The 26,796-nt window shown below is 39.9% G+C and overlaps 1 protein-coding gene across 7 annotated transcripts in view; it reads right to left on the bottom strand.

The window, feature by feature from the left end:
* The window catches only part of wdr27 (WD repeat domain 27), a 575,048-nt gene that overhangs the window by 410,060 nt on the left and 138,192 nt on the right, over positions 1 to 26,796 (bottom strand). For 5 of the 7 annotated variants that reach the window (XM_059986745.1, XM_059986748.1, XM_059986747.1 and 2 more), the window contains exon 22: positions 8,280 to 8,377. In XM_059986745.1, the coding sequence (XP_059842728.1) occupies positions 8,280 to 8,377 (98 nt within the window). Of the gene's footprint in view, positions 1 to 1,656; positions 2,015 to 4,104; positions 8,095 to 8,279; positions 8,378 to 26,796 lie in introns of those variants that run through there. The other 2 variants (XM_059986751.1, XM_059986750.1) reach the window with 2 other exon arrangements.

The raw sequence follows: 26,796 nt of genomic DNA, 5'->3' as shown, positions 1-26,796 counted from the left end.
AATACCAACTAATGAATCTTTATTTTTATTGCCTGTGGCACTTAATGATTGGATCATTGTCAATGATTTCATTATTCATTTATCCCATTCTTCTATATATAAGCTAAAGTGATTCACAAAAAAAAACAAATAATCAACACCTCATCTTAAAACAATTACTTGAACTCTAAACAGAATTCTTAGAATAGGGGTCATACTAGAGTAAATCCATTAACACCATCCAATGGGCAATATGGTATAATGTCTAAGTTACTCAACTAAGACTCAAGAGGACTGAACAATTATTCTACAGTAACATTAAATTCAAGCAATTAAGTCAATCTGAAATGGTAACCACAAAATCAGCGAATGGCTTCAAAACACTTACAAGTTAACTAATGTCTTAAAATCATATCAAGATGCTCATCTTAGCTAGTCACATTTGCCTGCATTTGGTCTATATCCTTTAAAACTTCCCTGCCCATGCACCTGTCCAAGTGCCTTTTAAATGCCATACCTGGTAGTTCATACTCACCAATCTGTGTGAACAGGTTGCTTCTCAGGTTCCTTTAAAATTTTATTCTTTTCATTTTCAACCTATATCTTCTAGTTTTTGATTACTTTTTCTTTGGGCTTGTGTGGAGAGCTGGAGAATGTTAGCGAACCTGAATTGGTTAATTGTTGCTTAATAAGAAACTTTAATCGCTTAGAGTTCCATGTGTTGTTCTCGAAGGACTCGCTCTTTATAATGTGGAGTCCTGGTGCTTTCTGTATAAATTTGTTAAGTTTATTTTAATAGCCTGAGGGATTCTGTGCTATTTATATGATTTAGACAGACACCAGATTAGAGCTAACTGCTATGTCTAGTTTGAGACTTAATCCTCGAGACTTAATCCACGCCTCGTGTGTCGCTCCGCTGAGCCACCAATGTTCTATGGAATTCTTAAGAATAAACTCTGGTTGCCATCTCTCCATGAGAATCTGTCTTTCTTCCGCACTTGGTGTCAACGCTCAAACAACAAAGGCAAGTTTTTCTTTCGTTTAAATCAACATACTTTCAACATCTCCATTCAATACATGAGGGCTGCCACTTATTATTCCCACAATCCCCATTCTCTACTGGTGCACATGCACATAACAGGGAAAGTGTGTATGTCTACTAAATACTTACATAGCCAAATGAACAGAACTCAACATTGGGTTCTGATATTGCCAGTGCATATTGTAGCAATGTGTGCATTTTCGCATAACAAACAAAATTAACCATCAACATCTGCTCCTTACCTTGAAGCCAATTATGTATCCACTTGGCTAGCTTTCTCTGGATCCCGTGTGATCTAGCTTTCCAGACTATACCTCCATTAGGGAATTTGTTAAAATCCATGCAGACAACATCCTCATCGATCCTCTTAGTTACCTCTTCAAAAAACTCTAATGGATTTGTGCTCGAAGTAAATGTATGTCACCTTATATTACTCTGAGATTTATTTTTCTCAGTAAAGCAACAAAGACAAACAACCAATATGTAAAAGAAGATAAAAAGATAGACAGTAATAAGAATAAATAAGTAATAAATAATATTGAGAACATGAGTTGTAGAGACCTTGAAAGCAATTCCATAGGTTCAGTTCAGTGCTGAGATGGGTGAAGTTATCCACACTGGCTCAGAAGCCTGAGGTTTAAGAAATACTTGGTCTTTATTTGGGATAAACTATTTTTTTCAAATCTATAGCAACATGGTTGGCCTTAGGTAGCTTCTGAAATATTTAATTTGAGGAGCAATTAGTGACAGGCTAAAAGAAAACTGATCTAGAAAGCAATATCATGATTACTTTAGATAAATAGCCAAATGTGCTGATGATACATGGAAACTTTCTGATGTAACATGTAGCAAAGGTGTTTTTAAGTAGAGAATTTCACATCTGTAACAGAATCAACAGAAATACTTATGGGGAAATAGTGAGAGGATTACTTCTTGTTGTTGGAGATATCAGTGTCAGTTTGTTCAATCTTCAAACCCATGAGCATGAATCAGCTGCCAATTAAAATGCACACAAAATGACATTGGCAGGTTCAAAGTTCAAAGTGTATTATTAAAGTACATACATGTCACCATATACTACCCTGATTCAATTTTCTTGCGGGCGTACACAGTAAATATAAAGAAACACAATAGAATCAATGAAAAACCACTGACAATGACAGACAAACAATGTGTAAATGACAACTGTGCAAATACAAAAAAAGAAGAAAAATACTAACAATAATTAAATAAGCAATAAATATCAAGAACACAAGATTTTAGAGTCCTTCAAAGTGAGTCCAGAGTTTGTCAGAACATTTCAGTGTTCAGGTGAATTAAGTTATTTCCACTGGTTCAAGAGCCTGATGTTTGATTGGTAATAACCATATATAACCATATAACAATCACAGCTCGGAAACAGGCCATCTCAGCCCTCCTAGTCCGTGCCGAACTCTTAATCTCACCTAGTCACACCTAGCCGCACTCAGCCCATAACCCCCCACTCCTTTCCTGTCCATATACCTATCCAATTTTACCTTAAATGACACAACTGAACTGGCCTCTACTACTTCTACAGGAAGCTCATTCCACACAGCTATCACTCTCTGAGTAAAGAAATACCCCCTCGTGTTTCCCTTAAACTTTTGCCCCCTCAAATCATGTCCTCTCAAATCATGTCCTCTCAAATCATGTCCTCTCGTTTGAATCTCCCCTACTCTCAACTCTCAAACAGCTTATTCACGTCAACTCTATCTATCCCTCTCAAAATTTTAAATACCTCGATCAAATCCCCCTTCAACCTTCTACGCTCCAATGAATAGAGACCTAACTTGTTCAACCTTTAAGTGCTCCTGAATAAGGTGGTCTGGGTCTTGAGACTCCCATTTACTGCTGCCAACAAGCAAGTGAGATGGGTTGTGTCAACAAAAGCTATTTGCTCAGTTTTTATTTCCTCATCACATCAATTTGCCCAAACACTATCCAATTTAGTTTGACATCGATGTCAACAACCTAAAATTGCTACCCATAGAGATTATACCAAGAAACAATATCACTTGTCAGATATTCAAGCTAACTTCTCGGCTGATGCACTTATGTCCTATAGTTATATAACTTTTATTACGAGAAGAAAAGTGAACTGAATAACCCAGTAAACAAGATTTAATATGAAGAGAAATTTGCTAGTTTATTGCAGAGAGAGCAGCCAAACTAAAACAGTTAAGAACCACTACCCCTTCTTGTTTATCCCCATCACTACTTTCCCATACTTTGTGGAGAGAAAAACAGCAATTTGTCACTATTAAAGCTAATTATCCCCTATTCTGGCTAACTTTATATGGGCACAGGGCCTCACAAACTAACAGCATACTCCACCTATCTACAGAGTTCAGCATCACAATTGAGTTACCATCGTCACTTTCAAGCCAATGGCATTATTGTTTTAGAAGTACAAGTCAAGATGAGGGCAAATCGATTATCTCTTAAATTCTATCATCATTGCAATGTTTTCTTTATCGTAGTCAACCAGAGTGGTTCCTGACTGACATCACTGCCTGAAATGGGAACTGTACTTCCCTCAGTCGCAAGACTATGCAGAGGGTGGTGCAGACAGCCCAGCACATCTGTAGATGTGTACTTCCCACTATTCAGGACATTTACAGCAATAGGTGTGTAAAAAGATCATCGGGGACTGGAGTCACCCCAAAAACCATCTGTTCCAGCTGCTACCATCCAGGAAATGGCACCACAGCATAAAAGCAAGGATCACCAGGCTCCAGGACAGCTTCTTCCACCAGGCCATCAGACTGATAAATTCACGCTGATATAACTGTATTTCTATGTTATATTGACTGTTCTATTGCACATACTATTTATTACAAATTAAGATAAATTACATATTGCACATTTAGATGGAGAAGTAAAGATTTTTACTCCTCATGTATATGAAGGACGTAAGTAATAAAGTCAATTCAATTCATTTCAAATATTCCATTCATCAATACTCTGCCTACCTCCATGTTAAATTACAGGAGGTTTTTGAAAGAAGGTAATGATGAGTTAAGAAACAAGAAGGGGTAGTGGTTCTTAACTGTTTTAGTTTGGCTGCTCTCTCTGCAATAAACTAGCAAATTTCTCTTCATATTAAATCTGAAACTACTACACATGAACCAGCTTAGAAAGATGAATAATTTAAAGGAATAGCATTTTTCGCACTGAGGGTTGGAGGTACATGGAAGGAGATGCCAGAGGAAGTAGTAGAGATGGGTACAAATTTAGATTAATTATTTATCTCTCAGACTCACGTTAAATTATTTATCTTTCTAAACTGCTTATACCTTTGCTTTAGAATCACAGTTATACAGCAAGGATAAAAAGCCCTCTAATCCAACACATATATGACAAACAAGTTTTTTTTAAGATAAAGCTTAGCTTTAGTTGACACACATACATCAAAACAATCAGTGAAATGCACTGTTCTCCATCAACAACTAATACAGCTCGAGGATTGTGCTGGGGCAACCCAAAGTATCGACACACTTCTGGCACCAACATAGCATGCCCATAGCTCACTAACCCTGTCCCTAACTATACGTCTTTGGAACGTGGGAGGAAACTGCAACATCCGAGGAAACCCATGTGGTCGCAGGGAGAATATACAAACTCCTTACAGACAGCAGCAAGTGAACCTTGATTGGTAATCGCTGGCAATTGCACTAGCCACTATGCTACCATACCACCCCCATGGTACACAGGTAGTTACCTACCTGAACTAATCCCATTTGCCTGTATTTGGCCTGTATACCTCTAAACCTTTTCTATCTTTACATCTTTCTAAATGAGTTTTAAGAATTGTTATCATACCCACCTCTAGCACTTCCTCTGGCAATTCATTCTATATACTCTACCTTACCACACGCTGTGTGAAAATGTTAAAGGTTCCATTTAAATTCACCTCTCACCTTAAATCAATGCCCTATAGTTCTTGTCCACCCTGGTATAAAGACTGAGCATTCACCTTCTCTATACCCCTCATGATTTTATAAATCTCCATAAGGTCAGCTCTTAACCTTCTACACTCAGAGGGTAAAGCCCCAGCCTATCCAGCCTCTCCTTGTAACTCCACTCCAAACAGTATCCTTTTTAATCTTTCCTGCACTCTTTCTCGTTTAATGACATCCTCTCTTTAGCAAATATTTTCCAGAAAACTAAGATGTCAATGTCATCAAGCAGAATTAGGCCATTTCTCTCTCAACCCGATTCTCCTACTTTCACCTCATAATCTTTCATGTCCTGACTTATCAAGAATCTATCAACCTCCACTTTAAATACACTCAATGACCTGGCCTCCACACCCTTATGCTAAAGAAATTCCTCCTCATCTCTTATCTGAATGGACGTCCCTCAATTCTGAGGCTGTATCCTCTGGTCCTAGACTCCCCCACTACAGGAAACATCCTCTTCACATCCACTCTATCTAGGCCTTTCAACATTCAATACGTTTCAGTGAGATTCCCCTCATTCTTCTAAATTCTAGTGAATACAGGCCCAGAGCCTTCAAACGCTCCTCAAATGATAAGCCTTTCAATCCCATAATCATTTTTGTGAACCTCCTCTGAAACCTCTCCAGTTTTAGCACATCTTTTCTTCGATAAGGAGCCCAAAACTGCTCACAATACTCTAAATGAGCCCTTATAAAGCCTCAGCTAGTTCTCTTGAAATGAATGCTAAAACTGCATTTGCCTTCCTCACCACTAGGTCAACTTGCAAGTTAACCTTTAGGGAATCCTGCATGAGAATTCCGAAGTCTCTTCGCACCTCAGATTTTTGAATTTTCTCCGTTTAGGAAATAGTCTACGCCTTTATTCCTTCTACCAAAGCGTATGACCACACATTTCCTGCTACTGTTTTCCATCTACCACTGCTTTACCCATTCTTTCAATCTGTCTAAATCCTTCTGCAGACACTCCACCTATCTTTGTATCGTCTGCAAACTTGGCCACAGAACCATGAATTCTTCATTCAAATCATTGACATACAACATAAAAAGAAGTAATCCCAACATAGACCACTGGCAGCCATTCAGAAAAGGTTCCCTTTATTCCCACTCTTTGCTACCTGCCAATTAGCCAATGCTCTATCCATACTAATACCTTTCCTATAATACCATGTGTTCTTAACATCCTAAGCAACCTCATGTGGCACCTTGTCAAAGGCCTTTGGAAAATCCAAGTTCACAATATCCATCAATTCTCCACCGTTTATCCTGCCTGTTATTTCCTCAAAGAATTCAAACACATTTGTCAGGCAAAATTTTCCCTTAAGGAAACCGTGCTGACTACTACCTATTTTATATTGTGCATCCAAGTACCCATGAATCTGCTGGGATCATATATTGTGTCTGATACTCCCAAAGTGGCATCCTCTACGTTGCTGAGACCTTTTGCAAATTGGGGACTGCTTCATTGAGGACCCCTGCTCCATCCACAAAAAGCGGTACTTCACAGTGCTCAAACATTTTAATTCCCATTCCAATTCTGACACATTGGTCCATGGTCTCCTCTTCTGCCAAGATGAGCCCACCCTCAAGGTGGAGGAATAATACCTTATATTCCGTCTGGGTAGCCTCCAACCTGATAGCATGAATATTGATTTCTCCTTCTGGTAAAAAAATTTCCCTCACCTCACCTCTTCTTCTATTACCCCCTTTGGCCTCTTTCCTCTTCTCACCTACCTATCACCTCCTTCTTCGTTTCTCCCATGGTCCACTCTCCCCTCCTATCAGATTCCTTCTTCTCCAGCACTTTTTCTTTCTTACCCACCTAGCTTCACCTCTCACCTTCCGGCTATCTTCCCTCCCCTCCCCCTATCTTTTTATTCTGGCATCTTCCCCCTTCCTTTCCAGTCCTGAAGAAGAGTGTCAGTCTGAAATGTTGACTTCCTCTCCACAGATGCCGTCTGACCTGCTGAGTTCCTCCAGCATTTTGTACATGTTGCTTTGGATTTTCAGCATCTGTAGACTTTCTCATGTTAAGAATACATTATACTTACAGTGAAAAATACATCGAGAACTTGATTTTTTAAAATTTAATTCTGATTAAATAACTTGGGTATTTACGAAGGTTTTTGAAATAATGACTTACAATAAAATCTGATTTCTTCTAGACTCCAGGTGCAAAGTTTCAAAGCAATTTTTATTGTACTATATAATTACTTGAGAAGATTAAACAAAATTCTAGAGGTCTGATTATTACTATTTGAAATTGATTTCTTGTAAATAAACTGGATGTGTCTACCCTTTGTCCTTTGGGTTATTTCTTCCATAGTGGAACAGGCACAGACTACCTACCGATACATCAGAGTCATAGCACAGGGGGTTCTCAAGGTATAAATAGTTCACAGAGATCTCCCAGAATGGACTTCAAAATGTCAGTCAATTTCCTCAGCATAGGTGTCCAGTTTAACTATGTCAGTGGGTTTGGAATCTCAGAGTTACACTTCAAGTTCTCACAAGGCTTGATGGGTAGGTGTTTGGATGTCACTTATTTTGTGACCTCAACACTGGCTGTAGTGACTAGAACCATTATCACAGTCTCAAGATAAGGGACCAGTCACTCAGAATTCACATCCTGTTGAGGATCAGAGGCTAAACAGAATCTGAATGGGAATCACTGACTTAAGTGTGAATTTTTTTTTTCTTTTACAGAAGCAATACAGCACAAAGACATAAGAATGATTATAAATTACAAAAATAATATTGCTGATAAAAAAGTAATAGTAAAGTAGTATTCATGGGTTCATGGACCATTCAGAAATCCAATGGCAGTGGGGAAGAAGGTGTTCCTAAATTGTTGAGTGTGCCTTCAGGTTCTTGTACTTCCCCCCCCAATGATATTCAAGATCTTATTCAATAGCCAAGCAGGGATGAAGGGCAAAGGGGCCACTTCTAATTCTGTTTCTTATTTTCCTCTTTATTCATTTTTTTTAAGTTTAAGATCTGACTCAGTGTTTTCTGCAACAGTTGGTGATGTTCATCTGGAGGAGTACAGAACTGTCAGGCAAGTCAGGCATAATTACATGGCTTGAAGTTTAAACTGTAAGTTAATAAAGAAGAGTTATTTAGCACTGTCTACCGAAGAGTACTTCAGTGAATATTAATAATTAACATACCCACTTAAAAGTGGGCTTACCAAAGCATGTAAAATGCATTTTTTACAGTATGCAGTAAGTAGATGCATTATGATGAAAGCATTACATGAAGCATAACTGGTACATTTACCTTAATGTGCGCAAGTCCCACAGTTTGATCCCATCAGTTACAGCAGTGGTCAGAAAGAGATTGTATAATTCTGAAGGCTGACTACTAAACACTGATCCCTGAAACAAGACGGAAGAAATAATTGATAAACAATTCACAAAAATAATAACTGTGAATTCAATTTCAAACCATGTGTGTCAACACTGCCTGGCAGAAAGACTCCTGGGATTCTAATGAGAATAAGGTTGGTTTCTTTAATAACATTAACCAAACAATCTGCTATCAACTCAAGACACTATTCTAAAACTGGGAGGTCTTCCAGGGGAAATTTTTGAAATGGTTTCATCATTTCAAACTTAAATTTAAAACTTGCTATGCAGGGAAGTACCACAAAACTTAAGTAATGGAAACAAATTAAATAATATCACGGAATGCCATCCCTGAGTGATCTTCAGCAGGCAAACTGAGCTGGAAATCTCCATTCATATCATATCAGTTCAATATACAAAACCAATTTCTTCCACCAGTGCAGACAGCCAGCTCCTCATAAACACAAGAGATTTGGCAGACACTGGAAATCCAGAACAACACACGCATAATGCTGGAGGAGCTGTATTGCTGCCGCCAAAAAAAAAAACAAATTTCATGACATGTCAGTGATAAACTCAATTCTGATTCTGATAAATAGTTTTATCCACAAGATGTCAAAACCTTGGTGGTAATGTTCTGTATTTCTTTTTCATTTAGTTAAATGTGTTCTTAATACATCCATGTCAGTGAAAAGTAATTTCACAGATATATGACCAAAAGGGCATTGTGGGATTTCAACATTTTCGAGCATTTTTTCCTTATCTCTTAGGAGGTTTTGTGTATTCTTAGTGAATCTACCTTGGGCATTTCAGCAGAACAAAAAAAACTATTCTCAGAGGAAATAAAAAAGATTGAAACCAGGGGTCTGGTAAGCCTTGCGTACAACATTTTTCCATCATTATACGGTAGCACAGTGCAGACAAACTGCAGAATGGAAACATATTTCTCATTCTTTCCCACCTCATTCCAACTACTCGCTGATACAGCAGATGCTTCCTCTGAGTGCAAGTGAAACCTCTTTCCTTGTAAGGATAAGAGTGGGCAGAAATTATAACCACAAACTCATCATATTCCTTTGATGAATCAATGTTCCATTTTGTAGCCGCAGTATTAAATCCTAACACATCTGTAATAACAATTTGTATTTCTTGCTACTGACTTACTGCTGCTCTCAATGTATAATAAATGGATTCACTGCTCTATTCCCCACTAACCCTTGGATAGTTATAAAATGAAGTACTGTTTCACTATTTGATTAATCAGCAAGAATTATTATATTTCTTCCTGCATACAGAAAGTGGCACCCTGCTTTCTACAAAGGATCCTTAGGCAATAATAAACTGAATTTTTTTTGGCTCTCATTGGTAAAAGTCCACCCTAACTGGACTATTGTCCTTATGAAGCACCCTTGTAATGCTAAGTTTCAAGTTTATTTCATAAGCTACTTAATGACCTCAATGCATATGGTATTATAGCAGAAAAATATCTGTTACTGCAATCTGCAGAATCTCATGAGTTTATGCTACTGCAATCATGTTGGCAAGAAATGAACCCATGTTGTAAATCAACTAGAAAATTTTGAAGTTATTTAAGCTCAGAAGGAGATCATACAACCTCTCATTCAATGTCAGCAAATTCAAAGAGCTGATTATTGACCAGAGGAGGAGGAAACCGGAGGGTCCATGAGCCAATTCTCATTAAGGGATTGGAAATGGAGAGGGTCAGTAACCTTAAATTCCTGGGCGTTATCACATCAGAGGATCTGTCCTGGGACCAGCACACAAGTGCTATTTCAAAGAAGTCATGGCAGCACCTCTACTTTCTTCGAAGTTTGAGCAGATTTGGCATGTCCTCTAAAACTTTGACAAACTTCTATCGATGTACTGTGGACAGTATTCTGATTGGCTGCATAACAGCATGGTAATAAAACACCAATAGCTAAGAATGGAAGAAACCTACAAAAAGTGGTAGACATAGTCACGGGTAAAGCCCTCCCTACCATCGACAAGGGTGGTGCCCCACAAAAGCAGTATCTTTTATCAAGGACTCTTACCATCCGGGTCATACTTCCTTCTCACTGTTGCCATTAGGGAGAAGGTGCAGAAGCATTAGGTCCCACACCACCAGGTTCAGGAACAGTGATTACCCTTCAACCATCAGGCTCCTGAACCACTGTGAATAATCTCAACTCTGAACTGACTCCACAACCTATAGACTCACTTTCAAGGACTCTACAACCCTTATTCTCAGTATTATTTATTTATTATTAATATTTATTATTAATTTGTATTTGCAGTTTGTCTTCTTTTGTGCTTTGGTTGTTTGTGCACCTTTTCACTGGTTCTATTGGAATTCTTTGCTTTACTCTGAACGTCTGCAAGAAAATGAATCTCAAGATAGTATACATACTTTGACAATGAATTTGCTTTTTACTTTGAAGTTCATACCAACTCTTTTTTTGACAACACAGTCTGTTTCGTTTCCCCCAGTGGTCCTGAAAGTTTATTTCCCTCATCTGAATTCCACCCAGCTTCCTTATGAACTCAATCCATAAGCAGATGGTGATTGAAGTAATTTACTTCAACATATGTTTCCTTCATATCATTCATCTTAACCTGATGCAACATTCATTTCAGATTATGGTGTGGCCTCTGGGCTACTCTACACTGTCTCCAAGTGCAGTATGAAGGAAATGCAGTACTGTTCCAGATCTTTTTGATATAACATTAAATTGAGACCTTCTTAGCGACTTACTGGCAGTAATGAAGGTCCTCTGTCTCTGTCTGTCCTTGGGGACTCAGATGTAAAAGGATTCTTTGTTGCTGTTTCTGTAGCAGTTTTGTGTGACCATTCAGGGAGGTTAACCCTAAGGTGAACCCCCGAAACCTGGAGGATCAGTGGACCACTCTTAGACTGGCCTCTACCCTTTGACCTGTTTGGCAAGGGTGACCCTACAAAGAGCCAAAGCATAAAGCCATGACTCCAGCCAACATAGCTCTTGGGGTCACTGAGGCACACAAGCCTTCAAACCATGACAAGGTTGTGTCCTCTTGGAGGAGGCCTTCTTAGGTGAACACAGAAACTCCCACATCATTATTTTGAAGAGCTCCAGTGAATTCTACCCAATTTTCTCTGCACATTTAATTCCTCATCCAAGGTAGATGTCCTGATCATTAATCTAAACAATCTGTATAATTCCTTACACAGAAATTGCCAACTGCGGTTCTCAATATGGCCTGTAGGAACTTGTTGTGCAAATTGCCTGTTGCACTTCCTAAGTGTTAATATTTTTACCTATTAGTAAAAAAAGTGAAAGGGATAAACTAAATGATTACAGGTCAGTTTAATTTTAGTGGTGGGAGAACTATGAGAATGTTCTAAGTACAGGAGAAACCACTGAGAAAGCCAAAGATTAAATTAGGACAGTTAAAGGTGGTTTATGGCTGGCAAACAAATTAAGTTTTTGAAGAGCTAACAGAGACTCAATAAAGGTAGCATGTTTGGACTTTGGACCAAGTCCTATTTGACATCGATCAGAGTGATAAAAGTCCATGGAATCCAAGTGAGGCCAACTGAAATTAAGAGGTGTTCAGTGGCAGGCAGCAGAGGATTAATGTGCAACATTTGGGCGACAATAATCAATGTGGCTTATATTGTTTGTAATATACAATACATTAACGATTTAGATCAATGATACCAAAACTGACCATATGAGGAGGAAACATTAGTCTGCAGGATGATAAAGATGGTCTTGTCTGTTGGGCAGAGAAGCAACAAATGCAATTCAGTCCTGAGGTTAGTGAGGTAATCCACTGGGGAATATTCAATAAGGTAAAAATAAATGGGAAGGTGGAGGGTGATGTGGAAAGATGCATTCACCTTCTGTTGTAAATTTACCTTAATTCTCTAAATGACGAAATGTAAGATAGGCTCTAATGGGCTTCTACTTTGATGTAGAACATAGACCAGTACAGCACAAGAACAAGCCATTCAGCCCACAAATCTAAGCTTGACTAATTAAATCATAATCAAACACCTAACTAAACTCATCCCTTCTGTGTACACAAGTACATATCTCTCCATTCCCCACACATTCATGTGCGCAAAGAGCCTCTAAAATGCCTCTATCATATTTGCCTCAACTATCACCCCAGGCAGTGCATCCCAGGCACTCACCACTCATTGCTTAAAAAAAAGCGCCCACATCATATCATTTGAACGTATACCCTCTCACCTTAAATTCATGCTCTCTAAATTTAGATATTTCAGCACTGGGAAGAAGGTACCAGTTGTCTACTCTATCTATGCCTCTCAAAATCTTATAGATCTCTATCAGGTCCTCTCTTAACCTCCGCTGCTCCAGAGAAAACAGCCCAAGTTTGTTGAATACCTTCTCATAGCTCATACCCTCTAATCCAGGCAGCATACTGGTAAACATCTTGTGCACCCTCTGCAAAGTCTCCACATCCTTCCTATAATGGGGTGAGCAGAACTGAATTTGGTACTCCAGATGCAGCCCAACTAGAGTTAAACAAAGCTGCAACATAAGCTCCTGACTGTCAAACTCAGTGCCTTGACACTTAAAGGCAAGCACGGCACACACCTCCTTTACTGCTCTGTCAATCTCTCCAGCCACTTTCAGGAAAATACAGACTTGGACTGCAGGAGATGTAAAGAGGAAGAGCAGAAAAAAAGTAAATATGGGCCTCTTAAAAACTAAACCAGAAGAAATTATAATCAAGGGTGAAAAAATACCTGAAGAGTTGAACAAGAATTTGGGATCTGGCTTCAGTATAAAATACATAATGAACTTTCTAGAAAACTGGCAAATGAAGATCTAATAACTAAATGGAAACTAAAGATACTAATAACATCAAGGGCATTAATCATACTAAAAGACCACCTATCCCCCATGCCTGACAGCCCAAAAGAAATAACTGCACTGATGATGATTTTCCAAGTTTCCTATTTTCTGCAACAGAGCCAGCAGATGAGAAAGTAGCAAGAATGATTCCATTGTTCAAGAAATAAGGTACAGTTTACATGACATTATTAATTCATAATTAAGGGCAGATTTATAAGCACAATACAGCACAAATACAGGCCTTTTGGCCCAATGAGTCCATGCAGACCACACTAGTCCCAGCTTCCTGTATTTGGCCCATATGCCTCCAAGCCCTGCCCCTCCATGTACCTGTCAAAGTGTCTTAAATGATGCTATTTAAGCAGCATGGTGGCATAGTGGTTAGCACAACGCTTTACAGTACATGCAACTCAGTTTCAGTTTCCACCTCTGCCTGGAAGAAGTTAGTACGTTCTCCCCATGACCATGTGGCTTTCCTCCCACAGTCCACAGACGTTGGTAGGTTAATTGATCATTGCAATTTGTCCCATGATTAGGCTAGGATTAAATTGAGGGATTGCTGGGTAGTAAGGCTCAAAGAACCAGGAGGGCCTATTTTGCGCTGTCTATCAATAAATAAATAAATACATTTTTACTTGCCTCAAGCACCTTATCTGGCAGCTAATTCCATACTCACCCCACCCTCTGGGTGAAAATCTAGCCCACCTGGCCCTTTTTAAATCTTTCCCCCTCATGTTAAATCTATGCCCTATAGTGTTGTTCTTCCCTACCCTGGAGAACAGATTGTTACTGCCTACCATATCTATCCCTCTCATCATTTTAAACATTTCTCTATATTCACCCCTCACTCTCCGATGCTCCAAGGAATAAAGACCTAACCTGGCCAACCTCTCCCAATAACTCAGGCCTTCTAGGCTGAGCAGCATCCTTGTAAATCCTTTCTGCACTCAGGATCCCACATCTTCCTGACTGGGAAATTTATCTCCTTGCCTTCACTATCACTGGGCCCAAATCCTGGATCTGGTTCCTGAACAGAACACAGGGCATAGCTAAACGAAAAAGGAATGCAGCAGCTTCTCTTGGGCAACTTGTGATGGCAATCAAACACTGCCTCAGCATCCCACACCCCACATCCCAATAGAAAAATAATAATCTTAAGCCATTAACTCAATTTATCTATACCTCGTGGCAAAATCACAATGTCCTCATCACAACATGCTCTTATTTTTGTATCACCAGCAAACTTGGAAATTTTATTTTGTTTCTTTCTCTAGTACCTATTGTAATTGAGGCCCAAGAACTGATCCCTAGGATTTTCCAAAGGTTACATCTCTTCAACCTGAAAAGGACACATTTGTTCAACTCATTGTTTTCTATATGTACTGCATATGTTAATCAAAATGGCTTCTTTGTTTGTTAAAAGTAAAACTGCTTCTCTGTTATGCTAACAGGTGAGAGAGTGTTGTCTTGCAGAGCATTCCCAAAGCTTCTCGCAGTCTGTTTAGGTTTAGAATTGCTGATAACGGGGTTTGTATTCACTTGTTAACCAATGAGGTTGGGTGTCATTTTTTTCTTGTGGGTCTGGGAGCTGGGATTTCACGGTCTTTTCGAGACTCGAGGAAGAAGACGCCGAAGAAGGTGGACGTGTGCCTCACTGCTCGGTCGATCACTTTGGGTGGTCCCAGGTGCAAGGTCATGGAGGTCTGAGAAGAGCGAAGATGGGTTGAACGGTTCGATAGTTGAGCTCCAACAATGTGCACTAAATTGACTGAACTCTGTAAGTTTGGCGCCTTTTTCTTTATTTTCTTTTCCTTCATATATACAGTATCATTATCAATCACTTAGTTTTAGTAAAGTCCTTAAAATATATTCTATAACTGTATCTGGTGTGAGCTTGATATTGTGTGTGCGACGCTGCGTTAACTTGTTTTCCACAGCACCTGCGTATACGGGAAGCGGGGTTGGCAAGTGGCTGGAATTTTCCCCCTAGACATGTACCAGCCTGTCACGTAAGCGCTACATATATGACAACCAGTCTTCAAACAGTTAGCAAATTTCCTTATCTCTTGTACATTTTCTGACCTGTGTTGCAGCTCCCTGGGACACACACAAATACCCTTCCTTTGCTGGCCCCTGCTGGGACTGCTTAAAAAGGCGGCTATTCCGACTCCCTCTCATCTATTCTGCAGCCAGCAGTACCACACCACACATCACCCTTCTTCCCTTTACTTTAATTTAATAAATATATTTTGTTTGTAATTTCTGTTGTGGCTTGACTCCTTTGTGTTACTTCCTGAGAGCCGAGGTTATAACATAATGGGGGCTACAGAGATAATGCAGATATAAAAGTGAGGTATGTGTGACCAGTTATTGGACAGTATTATGCAACTTGGTGAGACAGAGTCAGCAGCTGTGAAAGGTGGTCACTGACCATTAAGGATGCCAGAAGGCTCCATGTACATTTGTTCAGGAGACTGTATGGTAGTATATTTGGTCGTAAGTTTGTCTGTGTTAAGCTTAAGGTTGAAACATTGGAATAACAGAGTTTTAAATGAAAGGAAATACAAAAGTCATCATGAGTTCAGTTGCAAAATGAGAGATCACAGAGTACATACTCTTGGATTTTAAGTATGTACTATTTAAATTTTTTTAATCCTTCCATTCTCTTTTGCTTAATATGGGAATTAGTGTGGAAATATTTGAGGTTATATCCAGACAAGCAGGCTTTTTCCACTCAGGCTGAGTGAGACTACAACTGCTTTTAAATTGAAGCAAGAGGCAGAGAGGGAAGAAGTAAAGGCATCTTGGAGAGAAGCTGTATATTTTTTTAACTGATCAGGGAAAAGAGGCTAGACTGCACAGGCCATATACAGCGGCCATCATTGGAGTGGACTGAGGCAGAGTGAAAAAGCTTTGGCTCAATCAGGCTTCAGCGAGAACAGGCAGAAGCGAGGTTTGAACGGGGCATGACTGCGCAAGCACGTGAAACTTGGCCTCTGAGATCAGCGGGGGAATTTAAAAAGCGAGCAGAGGCCAAGGACGAGCTTCACTCCAAGTGAGGTAAGGCCGGGTAAGCTCCTTTAATTAATCTAATTAGCTTAGGAGTAGGTAATGAAGGCAGCAGTTAGGGCAGTTGAGGGCTCCGTTTGAAGTATGTGGGAAGTCAGGGCGAGCACAATTGTCCCTGATGACTACACCTGCAAAAGGTGCATCCAGCTGCAGCTCCTGACAAACCGTGTTAGGGAACTGGAGCTGGATCTGGATGAACTTCGGATCATTCGGGAGGCAGAGGCAGAAACAAACAGGAGTTTCAGGGAGATAGTCACCCCTAGGAATCTGGAGACAGGTAGCTGGGTGACTGTCAGGAGAGGGAAGGGGAATAGACAGAAAGAGCAGAGCACCCCAGTGGCCATTCCCATCAACAATAAGTATACCGTTTTGGATACTGTTGGTGGGGACGACCTACCAGGGACAAGTTGCAGTGGTTGTGTCTCTGGCACCGAGACTGGACCTTCAACTCAGAAGGGAAGGAGGGAAAGGAGGAGAGCAGTAGTGATAGGGGATTCGATAGTTAAGGGGATAGACAGGAGGTTCTGTGGAAGAGATCGAGAATCCTGGATGGTCTGTTGCCTCCCTGGTGCCAGGGTCCACGATATCTCGGATCGAGTTCTCAGTATTCTCAAGGGGAAGGGGGAGCATCCAGATGTCGTGGTCCATGTAGGGACCAATGACGTGGGTACGAAGAGTGAGGAGGTCCTGAAAGGTGAGCTTAGGGAGTAAGGCGCCAAGTTAAAGGACAGGACCTCCAGGGCTGCCATCTCAGGATCGCTACCTGTGCCATGTGCAGGTGGGTTTAGAAATAGTAAGATAGTGTAGATCAACACATGGCTGAAGATATGGTGCAGGAGGGAGGGCTTCAGATTTATAGATAATTGGGCAATTTTCCAGAGAAGGTGGGACCTGTACCAGTAGGACAGTTTACATCTGAACTGGAAGAGGACAAATATTCTTACAGGTAGGTTTGCAAGACAGGCTGCAGCGGATTTAAACTAGAAAAAAGGGGGGAACCAGAGAGTAGGAACAGATGTATGGGAGAAGGAAGAAAAAGAAGAGAATAAAGTTGTTTGTACTGTTAGAGATAAACAGAGAGGAAGAGGTAGAGAATTTCTTAAATGCATTTATTTTAATGCTAGGAGCATTGTAAGAAAGGTGGATGAGCTTGATGCATGGATTGATACCTGGAATTCTGATGTTGCAGCTATTAGCAAAACATGATTGCAGGAGGGGTGTGATTGGCAACTAAATATTTCTGGATTTTGTTGCTTTAGGTGTGATAGAATCGGAGGGACAAGAGAGGGAAGTGTTGCATTGCTTGTCAGAGAAAATATTACAGTGGTGCTCTGGCAGGATAGAGGGTTCATCTAGGGAGGCTATTTGGGTGGAATTACGGAATGGGAAAGGTGTAGTAACACTTAGGGGTGTATAATAGACCACCTAATGGGGAGCAAGAATTGGAGGAGCAAATTTGTAAGGAGATAGCAGATATTTGTAGTAAGCACAGGGATGTGATTGTGGGAAATTTTAATTTTCCACACATAGACTGGGAAGCCCATACTGTAAAAGGCCTGGATGGTTTGGAGTTTGTAAAATGTGTGCAGGATAGTTTTTTTGAAGCAATACATAGAGGTACCAACTAGAGAAGGGACAGTGTTGGATCTTCTGTTAGGGAATAAGATAGGTCAGGTGATGGAGGTATGTTTTGGGAGCACTTTGGGTCCAGTGATCACAATGCCATTAATTTCAATATAATTATGGAGAAGGATAGGACTGGACCCAGGGTTGAGATTTTTGAATGGAGAAAGGCTAACTTTGAGGAGATGTGAAAGGATTTAGAAGGAGTGGATTGGGACAATTTGTTTTATGGGAAGGATGTAATACAGAAATGTAGGTTATATAAAGGTGAAATTTTGAGGGTACAGAATCTTTATGTTCCTGTTAGTTTGAAAGAAAAGATTACAAATTTGAGAGAGCCACGGTTTTCAAGGGATATTGGAAACTTGGTTCGGAAAAAGAGAGAGATCTACAATAAATATAGGCAGCATGGAGTAAATGAGGTGCTCAAGGAATATAAAGAATGTAAAAAGGAATCATAAGAAAGACATTAGAAAAGCTAAAAGAAGATACGAGGTTGCTTTGGCAAGTAAGGTAAAGTAAATCCAAAGGGTTTCTACAGCTATAGTAATAGCAAAAGGATAGTGAGGGATAAAATTGGTCCCTTAGAGAATCAGAGTGGACAGCTATGTGTGGAGCCAAAAGAGATGGGGGAAATTTTGAGCAATTTCTTTTCTTTGGTATTCACTAAGGAGAAGGATATTGAATTGTGTAAGGTAAGGGGAAAAAGTAGGGAAGTTATGAAAATTATGATGAATAAAGAGGAGGAAGTCCTGGCACTTTTAAGGAATATAAAAGTGGATAAATCTCCGGGTCCTGACAGGATATTCCCTAGGACCTTAAGGGAAGTTAGTGTAGAAATAGCAGGGGCTCTGACAGAAATATTTCAAATGTCATTAGAAATGGAGATGGTGCCGGAAGATTGGCGTATTGCTCATGTGGTTCCATTGTTTAAAAAGGGTTCTAAGGGTAAACCTAGCAATTATAGGCCTGTAAGTTTGACATCAGTGGTGGGTAAATTAATGGAAAGTATTCTTAGAGATGGTATATATAATTATCTGGATAGACAGGGTCTGATTAGGAACAGTCAACATGGATTTGTGTGTGGAAGGTCTTGTTTGACAAATCTTATTGAATTTTTTGAAGAGGTTACTAGGAAAGTTGACGAAGGTAAAGCAGTGGATGGTGTCTATATAGACTTCAGTGAGGCCTTTGACAAGGTTCCACACGGATGGTTAGTTAGAAAGGTTCAAACGTTAGGTATTAATATTGAAGTAGTAAAATGGATTCAACAGTGGCTGGATGGGAGATGCCAGAGAGTAGTGGTGTTTGTCAGGTTGGAGGCCGGTGACTAGTGGTGTGCCTCAGGGATCTGTACTGGGTCCAATGTTGCTTGTCATATACATTAATGATCTGGAAGATGGTGTGGTAAATTGGATTAGTAAGTATGCAGATGATACTAAGATAGGTGGCGTGGTGGATAATGAAGGTTTTCAAAGATTTAAGTCAGTTAGAAGGGTGGGCTGAAAGATGGCAGATGGAGTTTAATCGTGATAAGTGTGAGGTGCTACATTTTGGTAGGACTAATCAAAATAGGACATGCATAGTAAATGGTAGGGCATTGAAGAATGCAGTAGAACAGAGTGATCTAGGAATAATGGTGCATAGTTCCCTGAAGGTGGAATCGCATGTGGATAGGGTGGTGAAGAAAGCTTTTGGTATGCTGGCCATTATAAATCAGAGCATTGAGTATAGGAGTTGGGATGTAATGTTAAAATTGTACAAGGTATTGGTAAGGCCAAATTTGGAGTACTATGTACAGTTCTGGTCACCAAATTATAGGAAAGATGTCAACAAAATAGAGAGAATACAGAGGAGATTTACTAGACTGTTCAAACACGAGGAAATCTGCAGATGCTGGAAATTCAAACAACACACACAAAATGCTGGTGGAACACAGCAGGCCAGGCAGCATCTATAAAGAGAAGCACTGTGTTACCTGGGTTTCAGTACCTAAGCTAAAGAGAAAGGTTGAACAAGTTAGGTCTTTATTCTTTGGAGCATAGAAGGTTGAGGAGGGACTTGATAGAGGTATTTAAAATTATGAGGAGGATAGATAGAGTTGACGTGGATAGGCTTTTTCCATTGAGAGTTGGGGAGATTCAAACAAGAGGAGTTAAGAGGAGTTGAGAGTTAAGGGGCAAAAGTTTAGGGGTAACATGAGGAGGAACTTCTTTACTCAGAGAGTGGTAGCTGTGTGGAACGAGCTTCCAGTAGAAGTGGTAGAGGCAGGTTCGATGTCATTTAAAATAAAATTGGATCGGTATATGGGCAAGAAAGGAATGGTGGGTTATGGGCTGAGTGCAGGTCGGTGGGACTAGGTGACAGTAAACGTTTGGCACGGACTAGAAGGGCCAAGATGACCTGTTTCTGTGCTGTAATTATTATACGGTTATATGGTTAGAGGTCATGGGTTAAGGGTGAAAGGTGAAATGTTTAAAAGGAACATCTTTACTCAGAGAATGGTGAGCGTGTAAAACGAGCTGCAAGTGCAAGTGGTGGATGAAGAGGTTGACTTCAATATTTAAGAGAAATTTGGAAAGACACATTGATGGGAGGATTATTGAGGGTTATGGTCTGGGTGCAGTTCGATGAGACCAGGCAGATTGATGGCACAGCGTGGATTAGATGGACTGAAGGTCCTGTTTCTGTGCTGTAGTGTTCTATGATTCTGTCTTTGTCAGGTTGGCACCTACTAAGGTCAGACAATGGCAGGTCAATAAATCCAGCCAGCCCTTGACCCTGATTACCACCGTCCATTAACCATTCACACCCAGGGAGAAGCAGAGCTGACCTCACTTAGTTAGTTTGGGAATTCAGAATTCTGGTGCAAACTTGAAGAAGTAGTTTACTTCAACAGACGCATACAAAATATATACCTGTTGGTAAAAACCAAATGCTTCAAAGTGGAACGTCGTGCCAGAGATGGTGGTAGAAGCATATACATTTAAGAAATTCTTAAATAGGCATATGGATGATAGAAACATGAAGGGCTATGTAGGAGGGAAGGGTTAGATTGATCTTAAGAGTGAGTTAAACAGAGCTGGCACAACACCATGGGTTGAAGGGCCTGTAATATGCCATGATATTCTATGTTCTATATTCTAATACCTAGGGTTCCCATATTCATTTCCTCTTACATGGCACTTTGTTAAATGCTTTTGGGAAATATAAACACACTGCATGACAATAGAAGATCCCCTCTATTAACTCTCCCCGTGACATTATCAAAATGTTAACAAGTTCGTGAAACATGATTTATCAGATTTGATTATAGTCAGTCTATGTTAAATGTTTAGTTATTTCCCTTTGAATACTGACTTTAGTATCATGCCAGCCATAGATCAAAGCACTTCATCACAGTAGAGTGCTACTGGGCAAAACAGGGCAATAGCCTTTTGTCAGAACCTGTAAAGTTAAAAATGAAACCATTGTCAAGTTAGACACAAAGAATGGAAAGTTGGAGAGAACAAAAGAGAATGTTTTAAATAGGTAAAGACAGAGACAGATTGAATAGCACAAGTGGTGATGGTATGGTCTGAAAGAGTGGTAAAGGTAAATCTGAGTGGCAAAGGAGTAAACAGGAGATTAAATGAAATCTGAATTACCAAGGAGACAAATATTGAAACCTGGAAATGTGAGATACAAGGTTAATGCTGCCTATCATCTGAAATTCCAGTTGTCATCTCTACACAGGAAAAGGTGTAGCAAATTGGATGACAATATTATAGCACACCTCCAGTCAATCTACACGACTAACCTTCAGTTTTCAGTTCCTGTTACTATAATTTTTCAACCAACTCATTCTTATTTTAGGTCTGCTAACCTATTCCAAAGAAGTTCAGTGCAAACATGAAGTACAACACTTCATTTTCCAACCTGACCTATGAAAATATTGTTTAACAACCTTTTCTTCAAAGTCAGCAAAACAAAGCAGCAAGGCATTAACTTCAGGAAGAGGAAGGGAAGGATCAGTGCACATGTCCCGATTTACATTAAAGATGCCAAGGTTGAGAAAGTTGAGAGCTTCAAGTTCCTAGGAGTGAACATCACCAAGGACCATGCCCTGGTCCAACCAGGTTGGTGTATGGCCAACAAAATCACCAATGTCTCCATTTCCTCAAGAAGCTAAAGAAATTGGCATGTACCCTTTGGCCCTCACCAAGTTTTAATGATGTGCCATAGAAAGCATCCTGCCGAGATGCATTACAACCTGTGATCACAAGTAATTGCAGAGTGGTAGACACAGCTCAGCATATCACAGAAACCAATCTCCCCTTTAAGGACTCTGTCTATAGTTCTCACTGCCTCAGTAAAGCAGACAGCATAATCAAAGTTCCCACCAACACCTTCTTCTCTCTCCCATTAAGTAGAAGATACAAAAGCCTGAAAGCATGTACCACCAGAATCTATCCCGCAAATATAACTATTGAACAATTCCCCTAGTTCAAATAGATAAAATCTTGACCTCCTAATCTACCTTGTTAAGCTCTTCCACTTTGTCTACCCGCACTGCACTTTCTCTGCAACTATAACACATTATTCTGGATTCTTATTGTTTTACCTTGTACTACTTCAGTGCACCATTACATGAATGGTATGCAAGAAACAATTTCAGAATTAGATTCAGAATCAAAATCAAGTTTAATATCACCTCAGTACGTGACCATAACAAGACCATAAGACATACTAGGAGCAGAATTAAGCCTTACGGCACATCAAGCCCGTTCCGCCATTCTATCATGGCTGATTTATCATCCCTCTCAACCCCATTCTTCTGTCTTCTTCCTGTAACCTTTGATACTCTTATTAAAAAAAACTATCAACCTCCATGTTAAATATATTCAATGACTTGGCCTCCACAGCTATCTGTGGCAATGTATTCCACAGATTCACCAGCCTCTGGCTAATGAAATGCCTCCTCTTCCCTGTCTTGAACAGGCATCCTTCTATTATAAGGTTGTGCCCTCTTGTCCTAGACTCTCCCACCAGAGGAAACATCCTCTCCAAATCTACTCTATCTCAGCCTTCAATATTCAGTAAGTTTCAATGAATTCCACTTTTCTAAGTTCCAGTGAGCACAGGCCCAAAGCCATCAAATGCTCCTCATACATTAACCCTTTGATTCTGGGATCATTCTTGTGAACCTCCTCTGGACTTTCTCCAATGCCAGCACCTCCTTTCTTAAATAAAGGGCCCAAAACTGCTCACAATACTCCAAACAATACACACAAAATGCTGGTGGAACACAGCAGGTCAGGCAGCATCTATAAGGAGAAGCACTATCGACGTTTCGGGCCGAGACCTTCGGGTCCTCGACAGGGCTTCTCTTTATAGATGCTGCCTGGCCTGCTGTGTTCCACCAGCATTTTGTGTGTGTTGTTTGAATTTCCAGCATCTGCAGATTTCCTCGTGTTTGTACAATACTCCAAGTGTGGACTGACCGATGCCCTACAAAGTCTCAATATAACATCTTTGCTTTTATATTCTAGTCTTCTTTAAATAAATGCTGACATTACATTAGCCTTCCTTACCACCATCTCAACCTGTAAGTTTACCCTTAGGGAATCCTGCATGAGTAAACCCAAAGTTCTTTTCAAACAATTTACCAATTTTACCAATTCTTATCCACATTTTTCCAACTGCATGGCCTTGGGACATTGATGGTGAACATGGACAGCTCCACATTGTAAATACATTTTGGGCCATTTGTTTCAGGTTGATAAGCTGATAAAAGGCTATAGATTTACCTATGACTTGCGAAGTTTCTCTATCATGTTCTGCTCCTATTTAACATGCAGCATTCTGCAATTAACTTGCTATCACTTTTTTGAACTATCATCCTAACATAATCAAGAAACAATTGCTTCCTTTGACATCGCACTCTTTGTCCTACACTTCCTCAATTTTCTGGGCTCGAGGAAAGCTGGAATAACATGACAACCCACTTGGAAGCACTAATACTGCACTAAATAGGATATCCATTATTTGAGAATGTTTTTAATTTCAGCTGCCATTGGAACATTGTGGAGCCAGTAGCACAAGCCTGGGAATAAGTTTCACCTACAGCAATTGCAGAAACTTGGCCAGCTCATTTAGTTTATATAACGTCTTTCTGTTTGAAAAAGGATTTGTCTTTTTGTTTGTTTACACATATGGCTGTATTTCTTTTAGGATGAGATTACAACTGTTCAGGGAAAGAGAGCTTCTTAAAAGTGGACAAACCAAGCACTGCCTTTCCATCAACTGTATTCAAACACAAGGTTCAAAATTTAAAGTAAATTTATTATCAAAGTACATATAATACATAAATATCACTATGTACGTACTTTGATAATAAAAAGAGGATGCTCATTATTGACTATAGCTCTGCTTTTAATACTATCATCCCCTCAAAACTAATCAATAAGCCTCAAGATCTTGGCCTCAATACCTCCTTGTGCAATTGGAAACATGATTTTCCTCACTTGCAGACCCCAGTCAGTCATATTTAAGTTTGCTGAAGACACCACTGTTGTAGCCTGTATCAAAGGTGGTGAGAAATCAGCATGTAAGAGGAAGACTGAAAATCTAGCTGAGTGGTGTCTCAACAACAACCTTTTATTCAATGTTTGTCAATGGTGTAGTCTGTTTTGTCATATGTTTTTGTGATATCATTCTGGAGGAACGTTGTCTCATTTTTTAACTGCATTGCATTTGTGGTTTCGAAATGACAATAAAATGAATCTGAATCTGAATCTGAATGTTAGTAAGACCAATAAGCTGATAATCGACTTCAGGGGGAGGAAAGCGGAGGTCCATGAGCCAATCCTCACCGGGGAATCAGAGGTAGAGAGGGTCAGCAATTTTAAATTCCTCAGTGTTATTATTTCAGAGGACCTGTCTTGGATCCATTAGATAAGTGCAATTACAAGGAAAACACAGCAGTGCCTCTACTTCCTTAAAAGTTTGCAAAGATTTGGCATGCCATCTAATATTTTGACAAACTTCTACAGAGCTTATATTGACTGGCTGTAGCACAGACTAGTACAGAAACACGATTGCTCTTGAACGGAAAATCCTATGAATGGTAGTGGAAATGGCACAGTCCATCACAGGTAAAGCCCTCTCCGCCACTGAGCACGTATATTATATTATTTATTTATTTATTGAGATGCTGCATGGAACAGCCACTTCTGGCCCTTCAAGCCACGCTACCAAGTAATTTTCCAATTTAACCCTAGCCTAAACAATTTACAATGACCAATTTGTGCACCATTTGGAGTGTGGGAGGAAACCCACCCAGTCATGGGGAGAACGTACCAACTCCTTACAGTCAGCAGCAGGAATCGAACCCTGTCACCTGTACTGTAAAGTATTGTGCTAACCACTATGCTACTATGCCATACTATTGAGCACATCTACATGCAGTATTGTCACAGGAAAGCAGCATCCATCATCAGGGACACTCACCACCCAAGTCATGCATTCTTTTTGCTGTTGCTGTCAGGATGAAGGTATAGGAGCTTCAGGAGTCACACCAGCAGGTATAGGAACAGCTACTACCCCTCAAACATCAGGTTCATCAGGAACCAAAAGGGATAACTTTACTCGCCCTTGTCCATTCCCACAACAAATGGTCTCACTTTTGAGGGCTTGTCATCTCATAATTCTTCCTTCACAGAATTGATGAAGAATTGAGATGAAGAAAGGCACTCTCCCTTCCTCCAACCACCACATCAGTCAGAACAACCAAGGGTCATCACTGAACCAGCTCTAGGTTCATCTCTCGAGAAGATTTTGCCCCTTACAAAGTCCTGCAGTTACCGATGTAGTAAGCAGGGTCTCAATATATTTCCTTAATCTTCTTAATTGATGTGCTCTGGGAGAGCAGATCAGGGACTGTAAACTCCATTCCCAATATGCACAAATTTATAAAGACATGCAGACCTTTTACTGAATGCTTGGTTTATGATTAATTTTTTATCATCTAAGTATCCATGTCCAAGATGCTCACATCATCAAAGCCTTCACCAAGGCTTCAAATACCATTACATTTAAACAAATAGGCACTGTCCATTGGTTTGGCCTTAAGGATTGAGATTCTTAAGCCACTTAATAGCAAGTGTTGACTTTTCATCTTTTTGTGACAAAGAAAATCAAAAATGCAATGATGGCCACTCATAGTCCTTGAAAGTGACCAGGAGCTGTATTCCTGACTTGTAGTACCTGTGGCAAAAAAGCTACCAGAGTGCCATGATGATATTATGCCATTTTGCAGGTGATGTTACTTAATTATGATATTTGACTTTTTTTTTGGCACAGTAGAACAACAGTGTAACACTATCACATCGCCAGTCACCACGTTCATTTCCAACGCTGTCTTTAAGCAGCTTGTACATTCTCTCCATGACCGCGTGGGTTTCTTCTGGGTTCTCCAGTTTCCTTCCATATTCCAAGGACTGGCAAGTTAGTTGGTTAATTGGTTACATAGGTGTAATTTGAGAAGTGAGCTCATTGGGCCTGAAGGGCTGTTACAAAGCTGTATCTCTAAACAAAAATAATATTCATTTTATAGATGGCAGATTCTCTAAATACACTGAATTGATAATAAACTGTTTTGTATGCTCACAATGGATGATAGTGATGGAAATGAATCTGCTTTGTTCTCAATACAGTCAAATCTTTTAGTGCACTTGAACATGCATATCCCTGTAAATGGACATCTTCATCAGCGGCCACTTTATTAGATACACCTGCTCATTACTACAAATACTGTATCTAATCAACCAATCATGTGGCAGCAACTCTATATTGCTTAATAATAAACAGGCATGGCCAAGAGGTTCAGTTATTGTTCAAACCAAACATCAG

The sequence above is a fragment of the Hypanus sabinus genome, chromosome 12, assembly GCF_030144855.1.
Source record: "Hypanus sabinus isolate sHypSab1 chromosome 12, sHypSab1.hap1, whole genome shotgun sequence".
NCBI lineage: Eukaryota > Metazoa > Chordata > Chondrichthyes > Myliobatiformes > Dasyatidae > Hypanus > Hypanus sabinus.
Note: the sequence above shows the minus strand (reverse complement) of the source record. Positions and strands in the feature narration are given on the sequence as shown.